Source organism: Manis javanica, chromosome 1, assembly GCF_040802235.1.
Source record: "Manis javanica isolate MJ-LG chromosome 1, MJ_LKY, whole genome shotgun sequence".
NCBI classification, from domain to species: Eukaryota; Metazoa; Chordata; class Mammalia; order Pholidota; family Manidae; genus Manis; species Manis javanica.
The window spans coordinates 150,717,937-150,735,438 of NC_133156.1; the positions used below are offsets into that span (position 1 = coordinate 150,717,937).

Below are 17,502 nucleotides of genomic sequence, written 5' to 3' on the forward strand. Positions count from 1 at the left end.
AGGACTGATGCACCACCCAGGGCAGGTCACAGACCCAATGGGGACATAACGGGGACACTGCAGGTACCTGAGCTGACCTGCCACCGGCCACACCGGGCTCACAGCACACTGAGCCTGTGTCTGGCATTTCTGCATGGAACCAGATCCACAGGGTCAGTCATACGATCACCCATCTCCCACAGGCCCTGGAAAATGTACTTTGCTGTGACTTCACTTGGGAGTGCTTTTATGTTGATGGAAGTGGCCCACCCTTGAAAAAGGCATATGCTTTGGTCAGGCTTTTAAAACCACTACATAAACTGTCAGATCTCAGCAAAACACAAAAATAGTAAAATGTTTAAAAGCAAAAAAAAAAGATCTAGCTTTTGACCCTCCCTAGATCTACCATGCATGTCAGGCAGCTGAGCTGCTCAGACACCCCACAGACACTGGTGGGCAAGTGACAATGCCCTGGGACCCCAGAGTGCTGAGTGGTCACCCCAGCCCTGTGACCCTGGTGTGTGCTGCATGCCTGGCCGTGTGGGGGCCCGCCTGTGAAGGACACCGTGGAGCCAAGGGCTTTCTAAACTTGGGCAGGCTTGGGCAGAATAATGATCCCCAAAAATGTCCACGCCCGTGTCCAACCTGTGAGGGAGTTACGTGGCACAGCAAAGGAGGTTACGGGCACAGGTGGCATTAGGTGACCAATCAGCTGACCTTGAGCTGAAGGGAGCCTCCTGAACTTCCAGGTGGACCTCATGGGATCTATCCCTCACTATGGAAGGAGCTGAAGAGACACGTGTCAGAGGAATGGCTGTGAGAAGGCTCACTGGCCGTTGCTGCTGCTTGGTGGAGAAGGGGGCCGCCAGCCAAGGACTGCAGGGGAGGGCAACGCGTGGGGCTCGCCCTACCTGGGGTCGTAGGACACACTTTGGGGGGCACTTCTGCATTCAGCCCACTTTAGTGGCTGTGCCTGCACCTCTGTTCGTGCGGGTCTGGGCTGACAGGGCAAGGCCAGCCCCCGTTTGGCTGGGACAGGCTGCCTGTAACCTGCCTAGTTTGTGTGGGGGTTTCAGTCCCCCTGGACAGTGCCTGCCCCACCTGGGACTCGTGACAAGGCTTAGAAAGGGTGTCGGGGTCTTCACTGGGCTGTTCCCAGCAGCAGGAAGCCAAGGATGCATGTGGTCCCTGTGGCAAGTGAGAAGCAAGCTTGTGTGTCCAGGGCCCTGCGCCTTAGAACGGGGCTGGGGCTGGGGTGCTGTGGGGTGAGGGGGGAGAGAGAGAAGAGGGATGGGGGGCTGCCTAGCAGAGGAGTGGGCTGAGTGATGGGGAGGCAGGGGGGTCTGGGGACCCTGGAGGACTCAGAGATGGGCACCAAGGGCTGCTCAGAGGGCATGACGCGGGCAGGGACAGGCAGTGGAGGGGCGGCCAGGAGTGAGTGGGCGAGGTCCCTTGGCCTCTTTGTTTCTGGGGACACAGGTGACCCTGAGGCTGCTGCACGAGGGGGTCTTGAAGCAGTGGCCCTGCAGACCCCCAGCCCCTGGCAGCTCCTACTCATGGGCACACGGGAGGAGGGCCTGCCCTGGGCAAGGGTGGGCAGCTGGGGGTTTCTCTGTGATAGCTGTTCCTCTGCTGCCTGGCCGCACCCCAGAGGCCCCTCCACTTGGAACACGGTTACAGCAGACCATGCCCACGACCCCAGTCCTCTAAGTGAATAAAGGGCCTTCCTCTGAGCTCACCGTGGGGACATCCACTTCTTGGAGGTCAGCCGCGCAGATCCTCCCAGCTCGAGTGGCCTGAGGTCCCCAGCTGCCCCCAGCTGCAGAGGGTGTGGCCATGGGCCTTCTCAGAGGCTCCTCTGCCAGCCTGCTTGGTAGTTGGGACCCCCGCCCACACACGCCATTGTGTTTACACACTTGCAGGCACAGCATATGACCACCCAGATCGCACCTGCGGGACCCCAGATGGCAGGGCCCTGGCAGCCGGACCAGGCCACCTCCAGTTTGTCGAACAGCATGGACCATGTTGAGCTGGGGTGTGCCATGAGCCGGGTCTGGAGAGCACGGGGGCATCAGGTAACAACTACCACGGGTCTCAGGGTCAGAGCAAGTGTGTAATGCAGTTGGGTGCTCTGCTAGCAAGCAGCACAGGGGCCCGGCCTTCCCTGTGCCCGTCCCTGGCCCTCAGCAGCTTCACCACGGTCCTGCTCAGCATCCTGCCTCCGTCTGCACCTGAAGAGCAGCTGGGCCAGTGCAACGGCAGGGACCCACAGGGAGGGTACAAAGGACAGGAGCACACAGGTGGTCCGTATCCAGCCCGGGTAGGACTTCTCCTGCCTCCAGGGGAACTGCGCCTGTGGGCACACACGGCCTCGGGTGGGCATCGACAAGAGGAGGGCACCGCCCTACTGGCTCACCACGGATGGAGCGGGACTGATCTCCAGCCACAGTGGCAGAGAGAGTGGGGCAGCTTCACCCGCCACTCCCAGGTGGGTGGGAGGGAGAGGCCCAGGCCAGAGGGGATGCAGGAGCCAAGGTTCCAGCGGGTGGGCCGAGCCTCTTGGGGGCCTGAGCTCTGCATTCTGGGGAGAGCTGCCCATCCGCCCGAGGGGCACCGTGGTTCAGGGGACTGCCCAGGAGGGCCGCTGGGCACCCTGGGAGTGTGAGGCGGGGACACCGCCCACCTGACCTCAGGCCCCTTTCCTGAGTCTTGGTGAGGCGCTGGGGTGCGAACCTAGGCGGACGGTATTCACTAAGGCTCTGAGGCTAGAGGGCCCTTCCCCTGGGTGCACTGGACAATCTGGGGAGCTGCCCCTCTGAGGAGACTGGAGTGATTTCTTCCAGCTCCCGAGAAAGGGTGGCACAGAGGTCCTGAGTTCACCTTGGCCCCGCAGCTCTGAGCAGGGCAACGGCCAGCGCCAGATGCGACCGCACACCTCTCCCTCTGACCTCCCCCACCGGCAGTTCAGTGACAAGTGTGCAAGCCTGTATCTGGTCTTAGAACAGGTGGGTGTTTAGCGTACCTGTCTGCACACAGGATGTGTGGCTCAGGCACAACCCCATGGGAGGAACTGTGGGGACCTGGGAGCTGCTCCTGGCCCACCGGCCCAGGTTGCCAGGGCTGTGGGAGTTGGCTCTGGTGCCCCCAGGGTTGCTGGGGGTCTGTCCCGGGTCTCCTGGCAAATGCAGCCCACATGATTGCTTAGGGACCAGTGTCCACCGAGAGGTCCTCTGGGCCCTGGAGGGCAGCAGGGAAGGGATCCCAGCACCCCACCAAGGGACCTACATATTGGGGGTCCCAGGCCTTGTAGCTCAGCGGCGTCCAGGCCAGGAGGACAGCATAGGTCGCAAGGATGGTCAGCAGCAGCAGGGGGCTGACAGCCTTCCAGGTCACCCGCCAGTAAAGGCCAGGCCGCCTCCCTGTCATCCACGCTATGTCATCACAGAACCTGGCACAGAGATGCCAGGCTTAGGCCGTCCCACCCTGTGCCTGCAAGCCCACCCTCTTAGCCGGCAGCCTCCGTCCAGGGGCACGGAGACGCGGCCTGCGGGTGCTGTCCCGAGGGCCACTGCGGCCTTTGCCCCTGCACTTCCCAAGTGCCCCTTCTGGGTCCCGAGGAGCACCCCGCCCAGGAGGGACATGCACACTGAATGGCCCCTCCTGGCCTTGCCCTATCTGGCCCTGCCCTATCCGTGCTGCTGTGCCTCTGAGGGAAGGAACTGTTCCCTTAATGATGTGCAGCCGACAGGCGACCGAGGGCCCACCCCAGCCCACTGCCCTGGCCCCCGGGTGTCAGCTGACCTTGTGAGTGGCTGCCCAGCTCTGCCATAGCCCCACTCTGCGACCCATGTCCTGGCCCCCAACCCTGGGTCAATATGCAGGCAAGGGCAGATGAGCAGGCCTGTCTGGCTGGGCAGATGGTGCTCCTGGAGGCTCCTGGCCCCTGACCACTCTAGGGAGGAGGCCAGCCCGCCCCAGGGAGTTGCCCCAGGCAGGACTGTGGGTTTCTCCTCCAGGGGAGGGACAGAGGTGACCTGGGCCACATGTCAGCTACACCCAGGAGGACAGCACCTTTTTCACCTCCCTGCCTGTCTGCTCCCCACCTTCAGCTGCCCTCCTGAGCCTCCTTTTGAGACCCCATGGCCAGTCACGTCCAGGGGCTCACCATTCCCCATGTCACCTGCCAGCCCTCCAGACAGCTGCCCCTCTCCAGCTGGGCAGAGTCCCAGCTTGGAACAAGCCTTCTGGGTCCTGTGCCTACAGAGCTACAGTGAAGGCCCTGGTGTTCAGGAACTCCCAGGACCCTTGGAATACAAGGACAGAGGTCACAACATCTAGGACCCTCTGGGCGGGCAGGAGTGCTGGTGTGGGACAGGTGAGTCCAGGTGTGCTGTGGGCAGAGCCAGGTGGGGATGGGCAGAACTGGGGCCAGGCTTCTTGGTGGCTTCCAAAATGGGGTCTGGTGTCCTTGGACTTTGGAGCCCGCCCTGTATGGCTGGAGACTGGCGTTGTGTCACTTGCCTCCCCACAGGCTGGAGGCCTGTGCAGCCAGGCGGGTGGGCAGGGACACCCAGGGGCTTCTCTGGCCCCGAGGAGCCCCTGCTCCGACCCCTGATTCATTCTGGGAGGACCTCTGATGGTCCCATCTGGTGCTGGAGCTGCCTTGATGCCTGTACAGGGCTTGGGAAGCACAGGGCCGTTCCCCCGGGTGCCCGTGGCAATCTGGGGCAGTTCCTAACCCGGTCCTCAGGTGGACCCTGAGGGGAGGTGGGACTCACCGCTCCATCCCGTAAACATAAGCAACGCCCACCACCTCAAAGAAGGCAAAGACCAGCAGGTTCATGGAAGCGGTGAAGTTGTCAAAAATCTCCAGCCAGTAGTTTCCAGACTGCAGCGTGAAGCAGATCGCCACGAGGAAGCAGACCAGGCAGGTCACCCCTGAGGGGACAGGGACCCTGCTTCTCTGGCGCCCAGGGGACAGTGACCCACCTGTCCGCACCTCCCGGCTCCCTGCACCTCAATCCCTGCCTGCTTCCAGCACCGTGCTGCAGGGTAGAGGGGTCAGCGCAGGCTTGGGGCAGAGCTGCTCCCCGCCCCACCCAGCTGGGCTCTCCCGTGATAGGCCCTCAGGGGACATCATGTCAGAGAAGGGCTGTGGGGTCCAGCCCCAAGAGGTGGCAAGACCAGCCCCAGCCTTCTGGGCAGAACGCCGGGAGCAGCAGGACAGGGCGGCCCTCTCAGACGCCGGGTTCCCACTCACCAGTCAGGACCTCCTTGGAGACCAATCTGGGCATGAGCCCCATGTCCAGGAGCGGTGTGATGATGCCCTCCATGTTCCCGAACATGGACGACAGGCCCAAGGCAAACAGCATCCCGAAGAAGAGTACAGCCCAGACGGGGGCACCAGGCATGTGGAGGACGGCCTCCGTGAAGACGATGAAGGCCAGGCCCGTGCCGGAGGCACTCTGCAGCACATGTGCAGGGTGCCGTGCTGGACATGCATGCTGACCGGCCCCTCCGGGCCCAGTCCTACCCTTGCTTCTGTGCCTCTAAGGGAAGGAACTGTCCCCTTGATGACCTGCAGCCAACAGGCGACCAAGGGCCCACCCCAGCCCGCTGCCCTGGCTCCTGGGTGTCAGCTGACCTTGTGAGTGGCTGCCCAGCTCTGCCATAGCCCACCCCACTCTGTGACCTGTGTCCTGGCCCCCAACCCTGGGCCTGGCACCAGCAGCTCCTGCTCTCAGGGTCAGCCTGGACCCTGGCCTGCTGGGCAGGGCCGTCAGACATGCTACACTGGAGGCCACAGCGTCTTCTGGAAGCTTGGTGAAGCAGAGGCAAGGGTCAGCCTGGAGGCCTTTGCTCATGACCCAGGCTGGCCTGGGACCAGTCTACGGAGAAAACTGGCAGCCATCTGCCACCAGGCCCCACCCCTGTCCCCTGGTGCCCCGGGGCCAGGCCACAGTACCTTATCCAGGAAGTCTTCCAGGCGGCAGGACTCCAGGTGGAGCTGGGCGACCAGCTCGGGCTGGGAGGCATTCAGATGCCCCAGAGCTGCAGGGTAGGCTTCCCTGGAGATCCCCTGGTCCGGGAGCTCGAATGCGTTGATCAGGCGGAGAATATTTCTGCAGGGACAGAGGCTGGGTGAGTTAGGCAGGCGCCTACTCGCTCAAGTTTATTTGTAACCTCGAAATCAGTACTCGTGGCACTGCCAGGGGCTGTGGCCTTGTCCAGAGCAACAACACTATGAGTCACCCAGGCCCATTCCTGGAGGGTCGGTGGGCCGCACCCAGCCTTCTAGCTGCAGCTCGCACTGCACAGGAGTGTCCCCGCAGTCTGCCAGGGCCACGGCCGCTGCATCTTTGTGCGTTTGTGGTGGGTGGTCTGCTCTTCAGATTCCTGCACAGTGCCACAGTGCTGTGTACTGCCCCAAATGCATAGGCCTGAGCTGCCTCTAGGCCCAGGTGACTGCATGGCTGCCAGCGTGCAGTTAAGGGCCTTGCCACAGTGGAATCCGCCCTGCTGCTCTCTGGCCGAGTTCCCGCTGTTCACCAGGGCATGGGCACCACAACCTCTCTGGAACCTTCCACCAGGGGCTCACACCCCGCAGCTCCCACATTGCCAGGACTCAGGCTGCACAGCACAGCTCCTCCTCCTCCCTTGTGAGGGCTGTGGCTCTTGGTGTGGCCTGTGTGGTTAGGGCACGGGCCTCTCCAAGTTGTGTCGACATGGACCAGGTCACTCTGGGGCGTCCTGAGTGCTGTGGACAGCGAGCAGCATCACAGACGGGCTTGGCGCCTCTGGGGTCTAAGTCATAAGCTGCGTCTGGAGCAGGAATCCATAGCCCTAAGTCCACGCAGTGGCCGCCTACTATGCCAGTGTCCTGGGGCTGCTGGCACGGAGACCGCAGACCGGGAGACCTGCAGCAGCCAGCACCGCCCTCACCGTCCTGGGGCTGGAGGCTGACATCAGGGCAGGTGGGTCCACGTTCCCGCTGAGGCTCCAAGTGGGGTCCTCCTGCCCCTTCCAGCTGCTGGTGCCCCTGGCGTCCCTGGGCTGGTGGCCACGTTCCTCCAGCCTTTGTCCCCGTCATCACTTGGCCTCTCCTTGTGTCCTTGTGTCCCTTTCTGTCTCTGATAAGTCCTTGGATTTGGGGCCCACCCTCTCTAGCACTGGTAATGCCCATGCACACACCCCTCCACCAGCTCACCTAGGCTCTGGGCATGAACTTTTGGGGACAGTCACCCCGTCTCCTAAGGAAGTAAGGGTGGTTGTGTGGGGCTCCCAGTGTGGCAGATGCTGGCTGGTGGCCGTTGCTCCATGGACACCCAGTCCCAGAGAGCTGAGGCCGCCATGCTCACCTGTCCAGGCAGCGCCCATGGTCATTGGCTGCCTTGAACCCTAAGACTGAGAAGACAGCAATGGATGCATAGAGAGAGGTCATGCTGTTGACCAGGGCGATGGCCACTGCATCCTTCTGACAGTCGTTCCTGGGCAAAAACATACGCATCATGGGCTCTGTGGTTAGGGCGCCTCAGGAGGAAACTTGGGGGGCTTGCAGCCTCGACACCCTATCTGGGTGCCCCCACTCTGGGCATGGGCTGTGCATGTGCCACCTGGAAATGCTGGGGCTTGTCCTGGTGGTCTCAGGCCCCCTCCCTGTCACCCATTCCCCACCCGCCCTGGCCAAGGCAGAGGACTCTGTGGCGCTGGCTCAGACTTTGTGAGCCAGCATCGTGGAGGGGCCCAGGCAGGAGCGGGTCAGATGCAATCCCTGTGGCCCAGGTGCTCCCGCCAGGACCTGGCCCTCTGCCACTGAGGGGGCCACCCTGACAACCACACGGAGTGAGTCTGCTTGACTGTGTCACAGAGCCCTGGGCTGCACAGTTTATGAGGCCCTGGATCTTGCTTTAGTGCCATGGCCTGTTGGCCCCATAAAGTGAGGTGTGGTTCCTGGCCCCGAGGCAGCAGCCCTGTGCCGTAGGTGACGCACACACTCCTGCTGCTTCTGAGACCTGGTGCGTCACAGGTGGTGCATGGGGGTCAGTGTCAGCTCCAGTTAAGCCTTGTTCCTGGGTTTGATTATCTGACTCAGGAACATGCTGGAGGCTGCCAGAGAAAGCCCTGACCTGTGGGCCCTCTGGGGATGACGCACTGATTGCCAGCATCCTGTGAGCCTGCTCCTGTCAGCTCACACTGGGCAAACTCCACCCAGGCTAGATGGTCTATCCAGAGCTTTGGGATGCCACCTGGCGCCCCAGTGGATGGAGTCCACCTCCAGCCTGGTCCCTACCTGGGTGGGTTGTAACTCGCAAAAGCGATGTGTCCTCCAAAGGCCAGAGACAGAGAGAAAAATATCTGGGTGGCTGCGTCCAGCCACACCCGGGGGTCCAGGAGAATCTGCATCTGGAATGAGGAGGGTGTGGGGCGGGCTCGAAGCTCAGCACTCAGACCACCCGGTCCCAGCAGCCGCTTCCCCTTCCTCCAGGACAGCTCTCTTGAGCTGGCACAGGCTGCTCAGGCCCCAAGAACAAATCAGGGCCACTCATGAGGGACCATACTCAGCGATGGTAGCTGACATGGTGAGGGGGCCAGGGTAGGAGGGGTGGGCACAGCACTCCCAGAGGCTTCTCCCCTGAACCCGGCCCCCAATGTCCAGCAGGCACAAGGTCCCCACATCCCAGACCGAGTCATCCTCCTGCCCTCCTGCCTACCTACCACACTGCCCTCACCGTCACCCACACACAGCCCTGGGTGGCCTCGCCTCCAGCTCATGGCTGTGCCCACTGCCGGAGGTGGGATGAGCCTGGATGTGAACTCAAGACCCACTTACATTGGGAGTGAACAGGTGGACAAGCCCAGCGGTTGCCCCAGGCAGCGTGAGCCCTCTGATCAGGAAGATGGTCAGGACCAGGTAGGGGAATGAGGCCGTGAAGTAAATTGCCTTAAAGAGAGACCCCCCTTCAGGCTCACCAGGCATCTGGGTCATGTTGCTCATCTACAGTGCCCACGGGGCTGGGCAGAGGGTGCCCTGGGGCCAGCAGGACTCCCTTTACCCATTGTATCTGGCTCTCTCCACCCTTCCTGTCCTCTTGCTTCCCTTCTGAGGCCCCCACTGGCTGCTTCACAGGGGCCTTGGGCTAGCACCCCCATCTGCACCCCTCCCCTCAGAGGGAGACGTCCCCTGTCTCAAGCAGGTCTGGACAGGGGTCAGCACACATGGTGTCTGTGCACAATACACGCAGATGGTGTCCTTCCCTCACTGACTCCTAGGACCCCAAAGACTGGCTTTGGGGAATCCCCTGATACATCTCTGGGGACCTTCATAATGGATTATTTGGAACTGCTGTCTGGCATCCTGGGCCTAAAAGTTGCTTTGGTCTAATTCAATAAATCTTCTTCAGTGTGAGGAGCCTCACCTGAGCATAATTGTAACTCCCACACGCCAACTGAGAAAACCCACGGGCCCATGTGCACACTTAGAGCTTCCCAACAGCTCCGCCACCCTGGATGGGGAGCCAGGGTCTGGGAGGCACAGAAGCGTGTCACAGTTGTTTCCCAGGACAGACACTTAACAGTGGCCTCCTCCATGCCCAGAGAGAAGACAGGGTGGGGGGCCCCCATGCCAGGGCATGTGTGTGAGATGGAGCTCAGGCTGCCTTGATCCTCTTTTTACGGAAACCCCATGAGTAACTATCAATATCTTTGTCTCATTACTTAAGTCTCTGAAAGATAATCATCTGTTTAAAGCAAAAATGTTACCAGTGTGTTCGCTGCCTATGATCCATTACAAGTGAAACATTTGACACCAGAGCTGCAGGAGGGGGTACAAGTGAGCAGAGGACATACAGTGGGATCATCAAAAATATTCAGAGAAACAGAGACAGGAAAGAGCAAATGGAACAAGTGGAAAACAACACAAGCTGACAGACTTAAACAGATCAACATCACATTAAATGTAAATGGTCTAAACGCCCAAACAAAAGGCAGGGATGGTTAAATTGGATAAAAAAGCAAGACCTTATGCTATGCCATCTAACAGAAACATACTTTAAACACAGAGACCCAAATACGTTAAGTGGAAAAGATCTACAATGTTTGTTAACACAGTCAAAGAAGGCCACAAACGTGGTTTTACTTCGGTCAGAGTAAAATATCACCAGGATAATGGTCATTCATGATTTTAGGAGATTCACCCAACCTCATGTTTATGCTCCCCTAGCAGAGCCTCTGACCAAGACTAACACTGATGGTGGGGAGGGGTCCCCCAGAGCTGGCGGGAGCTGGGGAGCAGGCATGCCTGCAGGCTCTTACCTTCCCAGTGGACTCAATGCCTCTAATGACACACAGATACACGATCGCCCAGCAGGCAGCCAAGCAGCTCAGCAGCCGCCACTGGATAGAGCCACTGTCACTGATGTCGGCTGTGACATTCAGCGTCTTCCGGTACCAGAAGTAGCTCACGGTACTGCTGCCCTGGCACTCCTCTATGAGCCCTGGGACCAGAAGGGGCCTGTCAGGGGCTGACTATGCCACTCATGTTGGGATTGAGGCCCTGCAAACCTCCAGATGGAAGTGCAGGCTGCAGATAACCTGCCCTGGGGCTGCTGCTGGAGCACTGGGCACACCTGGGGGTCCAGTACCCCTGCTGCCCAGGGTGTCCAGCCATGGTCCATGGGGCCTCACTATCCAAGCACCCAGGGCTTCCTCGTTCAGAATGTGCCAACACGAGCTTGGACCAGCCCAAGGCAGGAGGAAAACTGTGCTGACACCGCTTCACCAGCCAACTGCTGAGCTGATGACTCCTCCACATCACAAAGATGTCCCCAGATCGAGTCCTTGGCTGGGGTCTGGGCCCAAAGACCTGGTGCAGTGAGGTGGCAATCCCATCTGCTACCCTCTTGGGGTAAGGGTCCAGGTGCTGTGCTGTGAGCAGTGGGGTTCCTGTGGGCCCCTGGTCCAGCAGTGGGCAGACACCCGGGGTATAGACTGGGTTTCAGATGTGCTCTTTGGGGAGCCCTCAGGGGCTCTGGTGAGGCAGGTGATGCCCTCATCTTACCTGTGAGGTTGAGGTCCAGCGGGCAGGAGCTCCAGGGCAGCGGGTGCTGGAAGGAGTTGAGGAAGTACCACAGCACCCAGCTCAGGACAGTGTTGTAGTACAGGCTGATCAGGAAGGACATGGTGAAGCAGCCCAGCCCTGTAGCACAGCCACAGCTCCTGCTCAGCACCTGCCCACCTGCAGGCTGTCCCATGCACATGGCACAGCTCCTGCTCCCGAGGGTGCCCCGGGAGCTCCCGCTGCACACCCGTCTGGTCTGCATCCCCCGGGCTCTTCCTGGCTGGGCACAGCCCTTCCCACCCCTGGACTTCCAGGTTGTTTCAGGTAGGGCTTTTGGACCACAGTGGAGCCACCTGGAGGAGGCGTCGTGTTACAGGGCCAGTGGTGGCACACAGACCCCTGTACTTCAGCCCCCACCTCAAGGGCACGGGGGGCAGTGGGGCGGGTCTGCTCTCATCCAGGCCTCCCCCAGTGCCCCACATGTGCACAGGCCCAGGGCAGTTCGGGACATCTGGCTGCTCCGTTGGGCTAGGCCCCTTGCCACCCCTCCTATGGCAAGTGTACCCCACATAGTACCCTGCTCCCATGTCCTTGCCCTCCTGGGAGAGGCCACCTCAGAGTGTGGCCAGGTCAGCTCCCACTGGGATGCTGCTGTGTGGGTCTCCCTGCACATCTGAGTCAGGCACCCCCTGTGTCTACAGGCTCAAAACTGCCAAATGTGTGCTGGCGAGACAAGCAGGCAGACACCACCCCCGAGCCCGCAACCCCAGCAACTCCCCCCCGGGCCTGAGCAGCTGCGCGCAGGGCTCCAGGGAACTGCATACCGACTCCACCCAGGTAGGGTGAGATGGCTGTCCACACCCCGACGCTGCCTTTCCGCAGACGCTGGCCAATGGCAAGCTCGATGTGGAAGAGGGGGATCCCCTCGAGGGCCAAGGCGACAAGGTAGGGGACGAGGAAGGCTCCTGTAATGACACAGAGGGCAGGCATGGGCCCTGGAGAGGGGGACAGGTGGTGTCGGGGTACCTCATCTGCCGCTGTAGGGTCACTTGGCTGTGTTCCTGCTCATGGTTCCATGCACCATCCCTTTGAGCCCCATGGGCTCATGAGCCTGCAGGGCAGGGAGCTGATCTTCGCTCAGAGTGGAATGTTGGGGTCCCTGAGCCTGGCTGGGACCTTCCCTTCCATACCTCCTGCACCCTGTGTGGGTGCGGGGGCTGACACCCACGGCACCTGAGGGACCAGGGCTCCCCAGCCCCCAGGGGGAGCCGCCCTGACAGGCTCCATGGAGCAGATGGTAGAGCAAGTGAGTCAGTGGGGAAGGTCCCCACCCAGCAAGCTGGGGGCATAAGAAGCCCAAGAGAATGCTGGGACCCCGGGGGCCACAGGGTGAGTGGGGACCAGGCTACCTGAGCCCACAGGCCCGCAGGCCCAGTGTGATGGGACCACAGCCTCTCAGCCAGGCCTGCAGGAAGATGCCATTGTCTGCACCCTGTGGGGCCCACACGCCATCTCCTGCTGCCACAAGAACTGAGCACCTGGCAGCCAGGGGCCGCGTCCCCTGGGCCGCACCCCAACCGGAGCTGCTTGCCATCCCTCCGGTTCCCGCCTTCGCAGACTCCAGGCACCTGCATGTTGGCACCTGGACACTCCAGGGCTGGTGGCTGCCCTTCCCCACCGTGCTGCCGTGCTGCCGTCAGTGCCAGGCCGCCCTTTCCAGCTCCCGGCTGAGGCGGCACGGGGCCGGCCAGGCTTTCCCACCAGCCACAGGTGCCCAGAACTGTTTGCCAGCCTTTCTCTCTTTTTTCATGCCACCATCAGATGTCTTGACACTGAGCTGGGACCCTGGAGAAGGCAGTTGGCCACCTAGTCCTTGGCCCACTTTGACTTGTGCAGGAGACTCCAGGCCAGCATTTGGGTCAAAACTGTGCCTATTGGTCATTTCTGTATCAGCCAAAGGCCAGGGGTCATTAAAGGGCAAGATCACATTCTGGGAGCCTCTTCCCCAGAGGTGTGGGAGCCCTAAGGAAGGCCAGGGCACCTGTGGGCTGGGGCTTGGAGCTGGGGGCATGAATAAAGCCCAGGTCACTCCAGGGAACTCCTGGTGGGGAGGAGCCATCCCCAAGGCTAGGGGCCTGGACCCAGATGGAGGCACCCTCCCTCTGCCTCCCCCACCACCACTGTGGGGTCTCACGCAGGTGTGTGGACCTCCACCAACTTGGGCTTTGGGCACATGCCTTCCACGTGGTGAGGGCAGTCACAGGGGACTACACAGGCCTTGAAAATGGGCACCCAGCCATCAGGCAGGGATTTGGGTCCCAGCTGTTTGATCCACTGTCTAGAATGGGCTGTGAGCTCCAGGCCAGCTGGGCCCCTTGGCCCCACAGATCCCATGTTCTGTGGGGAGGGCAGGCCTGGAGCCCATGGGTCAGGGACTCCCCAAAGGGAAAGGTCCAAGAGAAGGGAGTCTGCCTCTGTAGCTGAACCTGCCATGTTTGGGGGAGAAGAGAACGAAGCATTTCTGTGACCCCAAGATTAAAGGTCGGGCACCTCAGTCTGCATGTCAGGCACACACCTTACCCGATGCTGTGTGCACAGCAACACCACAGACCAAACAGGTTGTGGACTGGCACCAGAGGAGCGGCCATGTGCTAATTAGAGGTTGGAACTTTCTCCCCAGGAGGGGAGAGGGTCTGATTCCAAGCTAATCACCAATGGCCAGGACTTAACCCATTGTGCCTGCAGAATGGAACTTTCATAAAAACCCTCAACTCGGAGGCCCGGAGCTGCAGGGCAGTCAGCGCATGGAGGTTCCTGGAGGGTGGTGCTGGAGAGGGCACAGGAAGCCCCACCCCTGACCTCACCCTGCCCACCTCGTTTGTCCGGCTGCTTCTGGGTCGCATCCTCTCTGAAAACCGGTGATCGTAACTGAAGAGCCTTCCTGAGTCTGCAAGCCATTCTAGCAAATGATTGAACCAGGAGTGGGGATCATGGGGCCCCGAGTTTGCAGACAAGTTTGGCAGTTGTACGTGACCTGGGAACCCAGGAGCTGAAACTGCATGTCAGGGGCAGTGGTGTGGGGCTGTGCCCTTCACCTTTGCACTGAGTTCATGTAGACAGTGCCAGAACTGGGTCGGACCGTAGGACGTGCCCTTTGCGCCCTGAGATCAGGAGGCTGGGTGGGTGCGCCAACCACCTCCTTTGTTTGGTGTCAGAGCTCCGAGGGCTGGTCCTTCCTTTAGCACCATACAAGTGTGACCAAATCTGCCTGTTTTGCATGTAGCTTGTCAACTGGAGACTGACAGGTCACTGGCACTGTTCACAGTTGCCGCTAGGTGGGTCCCAGTGACCCCTGCCCATCACCAGCACATTCGGTGCTAAGTGCGGTGCACATCAAGGTCTGCTCAGGATAGAGTCTGGGGATGCTCAGGGTAAGCAGAACAAATACACTGAGATCTCGTGGAGGGCATCCGCAGACGGCAGCAGTGAACACCCGGGCAGGAGAGCCGGACGTGCTCTCCGAGGACTGGGCAGCTCAGTGTCCTCAAGGCGGAACTCCTTCCCAAATCGGCCTAGAAACCCAAGGCCCTCCCAGTGAGACCCTTGGGGTCTTTCATGGGAATTAACAACCTGGCTCTGATGGGCATATGGAAGCATAACTGCCAATAACAAGAGGAGCTAAAGGACCAGCTGGGCACCAAGGTTTACCCTAAAGCTACAGGAATAAATACCATTCAGCCTTCAGAGCAAGAATCCATGGATCCCCACTGATACAAGGTGGGGTGGAGCTGGTGGGCCACGTACTGAGTGACCCCTGCGTTGCCACGGCCCCGCGGCGAGTGTTTTCTGGGCTGAACCACAGCCAGTGTTTGAAGATCCTCCCACCTCCTGCTTGTGGGCTTTGCATCCCTTTGACTCAAAGTCACTAAATGCATCACAAACAGCTCCCAGGGAAGTGGCATTTATGTGACAGAAGCTAAATTCTGTTATAATGTTGCCCTCAAAGTCTTATGTTTAGAGAGAAAATGTACAAAGCTGATAATCAAAAATGGGAGATAAGATAATATTGAAAATGTGATGTTATCTCCTTGGCATTTACATCTTATTTCCAGATTAATCAGTGGGGGTCAAAGTAAAACAAAAAAGTGAGTTCTCACACATGGGCTTTTTTTTTTTTAGGGAAAAGTTTAAATCGAAGATACTTAAATACTTCAAAGCATTTGACAGAGTGTCTTCACACCTGCAAATAGGGCCCAAAGAAACTTTTCAGAAGCAGGGACCCCCCCCAAGGCCCATGGGTGCGGGTGGTACACAGCCTCTCCACAAGGGCCCCAGGAAGATGGCTGCAGCGGGGACCTGCCTGGGCATCCTGGCACATGGCGCACTGACCCACGGGTAAGGGTGAGTGGGCCTTTATGGACACGCAGCAACCATGCGTGCTACGGCTGCTCCAGGCTGCTCCCCGGCACGCACCCTGCTCTAGAGGGGTTTGTGCCCCCTGAGGGGCCTTCAGGGAGACTTCTGTTATCAGAGAACTGAGGCCCAAGGTGCCCAGCACCCCAAGCCCCTGGAGAGGCTCACGAGGCAGCAGTACAGGCGAGCCTCCCCTGCCCTTGTCTGCATTTTCACATCTCTAATGCTGTGCATTTCCTGACAATCAGAAGGAAGCAAACGCTGAAGAAACCGCATGCCTGTAACCCGGGAAGGCGGACGCCAAGGCTCTCGTCCAGGCTGCTGCACAGCGGCTGGGCCTCGCCAACCCCACAGACCGCACACACCCTGACGCCAACCACCACCAGATCACTGACAGGGGGTCCCTCTGTGAGCGGGAGGGTGAGCCCCCAACCAGAAAACACGGCTAGGAGTCTGTGCACTCACAGGTCTTCCATCCGGCCCACGCCCTGTGCTGGGGGAGGAGCCACAGCGCTCCCCCCGAAGGAGGCACTCCCCTCCTGCCCCCATTTTCCACCAGACACCTAATGGAGCTGGAAAGTCACTGTGTGGGGTCTCAGGGAGCCCTCCCTCCTCAGGACTGGACGGAACCTTGAAGGCAAACTGACCAGCACCAAGACCAGCCCCAAGAAGTTGGACCCAGGAAAGGGCGAGCCTGCCTGGGACATCCTGGGCCCATCGCATCAGGGGACAAAATCAGATGGCTTTCATGTCATCTCATGGGGGCAGCTGTCCAGCCTGTCTGTGCTCTGGGTCCCCACACTGAGCCAAGCAGGACGGCTGCCTGCTGGCTGCTGCAAGAGGATAGACAAGCACTTTAACTAATGGCTTTCGTGGCAGGGAGCCTGGCGGTCAGTGCAGTGCCTCTAATGGGCTGGCCATGCCGACAGCGCCTGTAGACTCCTGTGCAGAACCACCGCCGTGGGGGTGCGGGTCTCTGTGAAGGCACAGGGAGACCTGGGGAGAGGGTGGCTGGCAGGGGCAGGCTGAGGACAGGCGTGTGGGAGGCTCCTGAGTCCTGGAGGCTGAGCTGCGGTGGGACCAGACCTCCCAGGGCCGTGGCAAGCCATCCCCTGGTGGAGCAGCACCGCCGAAGACCGCGGCGCAGGCAGGGCAGCCCAGCTCACCTCCACCATGGCTCTGGCACAGGTACGGGAACCTCCAGATGTTGCCCAGGCCCACAGCAAAGCCCACACAGCTCAGCAGATACTGGAGCTTGTTTTCCCACCGGGGCCTCGCATCCCCGCCGCCGTCCCCAGGCGCGTCTGGCCCTGGGGGGTGTGCCATGCCACAGCTCAGCCCTGTCGCCTGCATCCGGAGCCCCGGGCCTCGGCCAGGTTCTGGGAGCCACCCACACTCAGCCCCGGGAGGACTTTTGCGTTAGTTAAAGGAAACCCAGTGGAGCCAGTTAATCGGTGACCTGGCCAGGCTGGGCCCTGACCTAGGCAGGCCCTCCCCAGCCCCACACCCTCCGACCCTGTGCCTCGCTCCCTGCCCTGGGCAGACAGCCGGCAGGGCAGGTACCATCCTCGCTGGAGAACTGTTTCCAGCTGAGGCTTCCCGGCTCCTGTAGGAGACACCCCAGCACTCCTGAGAGTGGGGACATCTGGTTGTTTTCATAAAAATCACTGACTGAGTAACCTTTGACTCTGGGATAATTGTAGACCCACAGCTGGTGCTCAGTTTCCCCTGACGCGAACACAGAGACCTTCCAGCATCTCAGCTGGGATGTGACGTCCATATGTCAGGACGGCCTCGGGGGTCCCTCCTGCCCTTCCACTCCCATCTGTCCCACTGTCCGCACACCATGGTTCCGTCCCCTCCAGAATGTGGGATCAGGGTGGAACCCCGGGCCTGCTCGCTTCCTCAGCCGTTTGTCTAGGGACCTGCTGGGTGTGGCAGGACCAGCAGTCCCGCTTGTTCCTCCGAGAGGGGCTCCCACACAGGGTGCCCACTGCTCACCAGGCAGCTCCAGGGTCGAGTCCCCCTGGGGCTGTGAAGTGACGTGGTGAACC

General features: G+C 60.5%; 1 protein-coding gene across 3 annotated transcripts; it reads right to left on the minus strand.

The window, feature by feature from the left end:
- Window positions 1-494: 494 nt before the first annotated feature.
- Window positions 495-16,868, minus strand: SLC6A18 (solute carrier family 6 member 18). 3 transcript variants are annotated; one of them, XM_017678786.3, is made up of 13 exons: window positions 16,615-16,867; window positions 11,860-12,000; window positions 11,036-11,173; window positions 10,291-10,472; window positions 8,810-8,920; window positions 8,270-8,382; window positions 7,338-7,466; window positions 5,945-6,101; window positions 5,240-5,444; window positions 4,758-4,917; window positions 3,265-3,427; window positions 3,002-3,154; window positions 2,203-2,332 (listed from the first exon to the last, which is right to left on the minus strand). In XM_017678786.3, exons 1-12 carry the CDS (start codon window positions 16,799-16,801, stop codon window positions 3,026-3,028), a joined length of 1,815 nt encoding a protein of 604 aa, XP_017534275.1. In that variant the 5' UTR covers window positions 16,802-16,867; the 3' UTR covers window positions 2,203-2,332; window positions 3,002-3,025. The 3 variants fall into 3 exon arrangements, with proteins under 3 accessions (XP_017534274.1, XP_017534276.1, XP_017534275.1); XM_017678785.3 differs by lacking the exon at window positions 3,002-3,154 and having other exon boundaries at window positions 495-2,332; window positions 16,615-16,863; XM_017678787.3 differs by lacking the exons at window positions 3,002-3,154; window positions 3,265-3,427 and having other exon boundaries at window positions 495-2,332; window positions 16,615-16,868.
- Window positions 16,869-17,502: the final 634 nt, after the last annotated feature.